Here is a 7,477-nt window from a genome sequence, read left to right as displayed (position 1 = left end):
TGAAATCTTCAGTGGAAAAACCTCATGAGAAACTAGAAACTAATGTGTCACAGAGGATTTTCATTATATTTTCTCACTATAAATAATACTGCACTTAAAATTGTTGTCATATATTATGCTGCATGGGCTGATACTAGACTGGGGTCATAATACTTTTGTTTTTTCAGTGCCTTCCAGTACAGTAGGTTAAGTTTTATTTACAAAGATAACAGTGTCCCCAGTTAATGCTTCTTTAACTGAACTGTTGCTGATATCACTGATGAGATGCACAGGGAAAACAACAAACACACACTATCTGAACACAATCCAAGGAAAAAGAAAAACATCAACTCACCTGGAGATGTCACATAAAACCTATAATTTATTAATTTTCAGTAAAATTTTGACATAGTAAAACGCAGCTTTAGAAAAGACATGTTGCTTCAGCTGTTCGAAGGTCGAGGGGACACAAGGGGAGACGTATTGCTTTGTGGTTGATTTTTTTTTCCCATTTACAACAGATAAATAACAACATACCAACATTGGCATGTTTTTACACATCAACAATATTACAATAGTACAAAGCCTTCAATATTTCCTCTTTCTCATTGTGAACTTTTTAAAAATTTTATTTAACATGCAAACAAAACTTAAACATTTCTTTAAAAAAACAAAACAAAAAAAAACACAACTTTACACAGTCATGACGATGGCTGATAAAACACCTAGTCCAGCCTCCTGTTGACTTGTTTTAAGTGTTTCACACCAACAATAAAAGATGAGCGTCATCACATTGACCCACTCATTTGCTGCCCTCTAGTGGCCACAAAACAGAACAACAGGTACTTGTACATTCCAGCAGTGCAGCCTCAACCCACAAACATCTTTTCTCCTCATGTGCACCTCCACATGGGTGAACCTTAAACTGAGGTGTTCTGTCACCTCAGAAATATATAAATAAACAATAAATCACAATAAATAACTAATATATCACAACTATTCTACTGTTAGGACACAATGAGCAGAGATGTGTCTGTGCATGTGTGTCTTGTTCAAGTTTATAGTAAAAACGACACCCACAAGGCCTTCCTATGACACTGAATATGAACAGACCACAGCTCCTGTTGTATCAGCTCTCACTGCTTAAGAAGCACTGACTTGGTTTCACAAAAAGCATCTTTAAAATGCCACTTGAGAATTAGTGTTCCTAATAACAATACAAGAAATGAGACATGTTGATGAATGCAGTCCACTCCTTATTCTGTCTGGTCAGTTTTAGCTAACATTGGCAAACTTTACCCAACTATAAAGCTGTATTGTAAATGCCAGACAATAAACACAATATCCCATTACTGTTTCCAAAAGTGGTTTTAAAACCAAATCCACTGTAAATTTTAAACAACTTTCTTAGAAACAGAAAAGCATGAAGGAATGCACTTTATTTTATCCACCACTCACATAGGCGTCGTTCTTCAAAGGAGAAAACCATTACCAGATTTGAATATCTTTTTTTTCTTATTTTTTATCTTTAAATTATTAATGTAATATGAATAGTAGTTTGTAGTAATAATATTATTATTTGTTTGAATTCATCAATGTGGTTGACTATTAACTGGCTGCACATTCAGTATCACAGCATCTGCACAAAGTGTTGTTAACAACAGTGGGTTACAGTTTGTCTTTGAAAGAGTTTTTAATGCAGAGGCAATGACTAAGCTATTGGTAACACATACATACACACAAAACAAGTTTGAAGTGAGTCCTCACATAGAGCTCACATTTTATCCCTTCTTGTAATGAGCTGAAGATGCTTTTGGCACTAGGAGAGTTTGTAAAATTCAGGCTTTCCCTTATGTTACTCAATCACTGCTCAGAAAGGCTTAGTGTTGAAGTGATGACCATGACGACAAACACTTGTGGTAACAGCATTTCTACTGTATTGCACATTACATCCCCCACCCCCCACCCCCCATGCATTATCACTATCTAAACAATGCGAGTCATGCATCACTACATCACATTTAGGAATCTCACCCTTGCATGGCTCCTCCTACTCAGTTAGAAATGTACCACCAAAGTGACTGCATGAACTGATACAGGGCAAAGACAAAATAATACAAAACACTATTACGGTCCTTCAAACACAGAGTGTGCTCATGGTTCTCTCAGATGTCTTTTCTTTTCTTTAATTTGTCATTTATAGTTTCTGAATGATTCAGATAATGAGTTGTATTAAGACTGGGTATTATAGATGAATATGTTGCCAGGTTGGATTCAAAAAAGGACATTTTTCCTTGCCTACATATAGATACGGGGAAAAAAACACAAGACCCAAAGCTGAATAATTGATGATAATTGACCAAAGCTGTGAAATTCTCACCAGCATGTTACTTAAATAACAGTGGTTGGAGTCTGTGTGCCTGTGCTTACATTATTCTGTCCACACCCTGTGGTAGTTTTTACAGACAGTTTAAACAAGACCACTTTTGAAAGAAGAGGTCTTTTCAGTCAGAAGGAACAAATCATCAGTGATGACGTCTACTCATGGGCATGGTTTTGTAGAATAAAGCTATTACTTAAAGCTCTGTGGTGCAGTGCTCTGACAATCTGTTAATATACAGAACTTACGGTTTAAAAAAGAAAACTGTGTGTGTGTGATGCGGCTGTGTTTCCGTAGCAACCTAGGATGGGTGGAATAAGCACGCAGTCGCACGCATCATGAATTAAGTCATCGTAATGTCAAAAACGTCTCTGTGAGGTGTCAGGGATGCTTTACATGATCAAAGACCACACTTCATTCCAGAAACTCTGTGATCATCAACAACATCAACAACAACAACAAAAAAAGACCCCTGAACAAACCAAGAACAGTGAAGTACAGCACATCTATGCTGTGAGATCATTGTGACATTTGGCACTGAAAAATGTATAGGTCCATATTATATACAATGTAAAATAATCATTATCTATTCTCACAAAAACATCATAGAGAAGAAGAGTGCACGAGGAGTGTTTGGCTAAAAGTCAACCAGGACTTTAAAAAGGAATAACTATTCACTATTGATCAACAGCTTTTGAACTCTGGCACGTTGAGGAGAGCTGTAGTGTTTCAAACCTCACAGTCAGTCGGTGAAAACCCCTCGCTGTGCTTCCTTCACCTGTCACCTACAACACACCGTTACTGTCAAACCTCTCGTCGCTCTGTGGCTGTTCATCGTTGAGTCACTCGGTGCCGGCTCGGTGACAAAAGGTAAAAAACGTTGTAGGTATGACACTGCTCCAGTGCTGGCTGCTGCTTGTGTTATATAATATGTTACGGCACAATAACCCAAAAAAAAAAGCTCCACATCATACACCCACATCACTAGAGCATGTACCCTGCTTATACATGCGTCAAGAGGCAGATACGTGGTATGCAGGTGAAATAATATGAGACCGTCTATGGATGCAGATTTCAGCCATCAGGTTGAGAAATGTGTCAAACTCCACCACGGTTGTTTTTGTGTTTGTAACTGAAATGATGACGAGGATATTAAGTCCTTGTTGACCACAGGGGGATGGATGAGACTGAAAGGAATAAAGGAACATTCAACCTGCTGAACAGGCTTATAAATAACCAAAGGCTCATCACGAGAACAAAACCAAGGGCATATTCAGTCCAATAGATACTGTACAAACTAATTACAGCCTCCTTTACTCTCCATCTCAGTTTGGCAAATCTCAGTCTTGCTGTGCAGAATCTCTTCCTGTAGACAGTTTTCAGAGCACGTACGGAGTTTAGAAATCCTTTGTGAGCACATGTTTCGGTGCCATAAAGCCTTCAGAGAACAGGCAGCATGCAGCTCTGTGTCTTTGTGGGTCTGAACACACGGCATCTCATTGTCCACTTGGCACCACTGCTCATGGTGTGATTTTGTTGCAGTGTGTGTGTGTGTGTGAGTGTGTGGCATTTCTGCTGTACAAAGCGTCCTCTGCTAGCATTTCCATTCCGGTGTCCAGTGTGTGTGTCTGTGAGCGGGTGTGTATGTGTGTGTGTGTGTGTGTGTGTGTGCGTTCAAGCACGTGGCTCCAGTTTGTGTGACAGTTCAAAAAGAGTCTGCTGATTGTCGATGATGTGCAGGTAGTTAACACTCGCCCTCACCTCCGCACTGTCGACCCCGATAACCTCGTTGCCTGAGAGACGGAAGACACAAAACATGTGCGTCAGTCACACAGATTCCGGAACACACTCGTTCACACACACACACGTCGGCTATAAACACAGACTCTATTATGGCCATATAAAGAAAATAAAAGACTGTCTGGAAACGGTTGCTTGGAAACTGTAACCAAGAACTGAGTGGGAGAGATGAGACGCAGCTGCAGTGCACCGACTCGGCTGCAGATGGCGGTAGATTACTCACAATGAAAGGGCCAAAAACATCAACACACAACATTGTGTCAGAAAGGGGAGACAATGGAGCTCAACAACCCCTGTGACTTATCATTGTGTGATGTCAGGATCATTTGGACCAACTCCATTCACTCAGAAACAAGAAGACTGACCTGTTTGGTCGCTTTGGCAGTGGCGAATCATTCTCACTGTGTCTGCGATCATGTGCTGTTGGGTAGAAAGAAAACGCGTTACATCACCGTGATGGCAAACCGTCAAGGTAAAAGACATAGATGACAAATGATAATCAAAGTGGATTTTATGGAAAATGTGAAAACAGATGCATCAGTGATCATTTCTAGTGATTGTGAGTTGACTGGTTAAAAAAAAACAAAAAAAACATGCCAGTCAGTATTTCTCCTAAATCTCTACCTGCACTGTCCTCCTCATCCTCTCTGTCACTGGTAACAGCTTCCTTCAGCTGTTTTCTTCTCTCAGACCTGATTGATGTGTCCCTCTCTACTTATTGTAATTAGCCTACTGTATGTTTTTTTTTTCAAATGCATCATCCACTTTATCTCCACAACACCCACAGTTCTCCCGTTTCAAATAAAGTTGTTGAAGCAGATTTGAACTATCACCTTGATTGCTTCAACAAAGGTAAAAAGACATTTGAACAAAAAGGCTGCTTTTAAATTGTGTCTGCTGAAAGATTTGATGAGAACATTCAAAAATAATCAAAAACAGGAAAGGACTCGCAACACTGTATAAGCTCCCCAAAGTACAAAAATTTATTAGAGGACTGAACATTCAAAAATAAACATCTGCGGTAATGGTAATTCAGCTACATCAATTAGTGTTGAAACAATTAGTTGATTAATGTATTTGAACCGATTAGAAAATCAATTTCATGACTGCTTAACCATTTTTTCAAGAAAGGAAAAAAAAGGCCAAACATAGAATATGCTTAAAGGTTGAAAAGTCAATACCAGCGTCTCAAATGTGAGGATTTGTCTTGTACACTAATATGTGATTTTGTTCGTAAAATAAAAGTTGGAAAATGAACAAGTCGAGCAAGGGAGAAATATTAATAATAATAATAGTTAGCTGCAGCTTCAATACCAAAAGCACAGTAATTACTTTACCAGGTGACCTGCATACTCTTACATATAGATCAGTATTTCCCTGGTTTATTATGACCATCATCAAAAAAACTTCAATTTCAGAGATGTTTTTGCAAATCATCACCAGAATCAGATTGTGACTGTCTCATCTTGGCATCTATGTAACTTAGTTACTAGATAAGATAAAACAAGGTAAAATATAATAAGTTAATAATAATAATAATAAGGTAAAATTTAAAAAGAGTTTGAAACAAAAAACACAAACACTCCAGAACTGAGTGCACTCACCAGCTTCTCAAAGTTGACCAGGTTGTCGTGGAAGGTCTTATTTCCCTCATGGATAAAGGTGATATCTAAGATATTAGAGCAGGGGACAGCTGTGTCATTCAAAAAGAAAAAAAAAAACAAGTCTTGCTGTATGTGTATGTGTGTGTGTGTAGGGGCTGGAGATGATACCTTTCAGAAGAAGAGGCATGAAAGGGATCTTGGGAGGTTTCATCCTCTTGAAGGCCTCTCTGTAGGCTTTGTGGTTCAGAGATGGGTCCTGGAGAAAGATGGAGGAAGAGAGAAAAAAGGGTAAAAGGAAATGGATGAGAGACTAGAGATCTAAAGGTTTGATTTATCAAAACAGAAGAGCGAGTGCAGATACTGTATCTCTGTCTCTGCCTCACCGTGATGAGCTCCAACTCTGAGAAAAGCTTCTTGAACTTGCCCGGGCATTTCTGAAAGGAAGGCGTTTGGTCAGGTTTAAGATTCAAAACACAACATGTGTGTATAAATACACAAAAGCCCCCCCACACACACGCACGCACACTTACCTCCCAGGTTTGGTTCAGTCGGCTGACAGCTGCTGTGTTAAGACCCATGATGATGGCAAATGCAGAGTTCAAATTTCTTTGGGCTTTACAACTACAAGGACAAAAACACATCAGCATACACAAGTGGATTTAACAAACACATCAAGGTGACATGTTGGAGAGTGTGCGTGCGTGTGTGTGTGACTTCTTACTGAGCAGCGATCTTGATAAACTTCTTGAGCAGCTGTACTCTCTTGTTGAGAGACACACACATGAGCACTTCGGACATAACCCACTGCTGGACCTCGTTGCAGCGCTGGAGCAGGACTGAGAGTGCCGCCGTGTGGCCGCTACCAGGAGCCCGGCTCAGAGTGTAGTACACCAACTCTTGCTGCGTGGGAGAAAGATGGCAAGCTTTTCAGGAACACACCCTAAAACTTACTCTCATTTAAAGCCCCAGTGTGTAACTTATTTGGCTTTTTATTAGCACAAATTAAATATTGCTTTCATAAATACGTATTACACTGAAGTCGAATCACACCCGCATACAAATGAAAGCTTTCTCGTACCTTAGAATGAGTTGTTACAAGTCGTTACAAATACATAAGTGGGCGACGCACCGAACCTTGGCTGCCATGTTGCATCGCCATTTTTTACGTTCAGTGGCAGCGTGACCGTAGGTAACCATAGAAACTCAGCGGAGCTGTCGGCTCGGGGAGAAAGTTTTCCAGGTAGCGCCTGTTAAAACTGTCACCACTGTGTAGTGTGAGGAAGGACGGAGGCACTGATGTTGCATTCAGGTGCAGTCAGGCAGACAGCCGTCGGCAAACCAACAGGATGTCATTTCACTCCACGAGAGAAAGACGGTAGAACGTGGGTCAGGTAAACAATACGACATCACCATGACAACATATTGACACGCCTGTATTGTTTTGCCTCGTGCTGGTGGACCACTTGTTTACATAGACGCTTGTTTATCCTGTTACATGCAGCGTCTGTTGTCTGTCTGACGTCTGCCCGGTTTCACGTGAATGCAACATCAAGAATACGTTCCGATATGCAACCGCACCGCTAGATGGGGGGAATTCCTACATATTATACCTTTAAGTATGTGATTATTAAATGGTACTCATAAATTCCCAGAGGCCCACATGACATGATAATATCGCCCATTTTGTTCAATCAAAATCCAAACACAATTTGTT

At 40.1% G+C, this 7,477-nt stretch overlaps 1 protein-coding gene across 1 annotated transcript in view; it reads right to left on the bottom strand.

Annotated features, from left to right (window-relative positions):
• Positions 1 to 409: 409 nt before the first annotated feature.
• The window catches only part of rapgef5a (Rap guanine nucleotide exchange factor (GEF) 5a), a 52,068-nt gene continuing 45,000 nt past the window's right edge, over positions 410 to 7,477 (bottom strand). Inside the window, exons 20-26 of the mRNA XM_083981625.1 lie at positions 6,485 to 6,663; positions 6,294 to 6,384; positions 6,147 to 6,197; positions 5,932 to 6,019; positions 5,764 to 5,828; positions 4,525 to 4,579; positions 410 to 4,152 (exon numbers count right to left, since the gene is read on the bottom strand). Of these exons, the coding sequence (XP_083837751.1) occupies positions 4,034 to 4,152; positions 4,525 to 4,579; positions 5,764 to 5,828; positions 5,932 to 6,019; positions 6,147 to 6,197; positions 6,294 to 6,384; positions 6,485 to 6,663 (648 nt within the window). The 3' untranslated portion in view covers positions 410 to 4,033. The remainder of the gene's footprint in view (positions 4,153 to 4,524; positions 4,580 to 5,763; positions 5,829 to 5,931; positions 6,020 to 6,146; positions 6,198 to 6,293; positions 6,385 to 6,484; positions 6,664 to 7,477) is intronic.

Source organism: Trachurus trachurus (genome assembly GCF_905171665.1).
Source record: "Trachurus trachurus genome assembly, chromosome: 11".
Lineage (NCBI taxonomy): Eukaryota > Metazoa > Chordata > Actinopteri > Carangiformes > Carangidae > Trachurus > Trachurus trachurus.
Note: the sequence above shows the minus strand (reverse complement) of the source record. Positions and strands in the feature narration are given on the sequence as shown.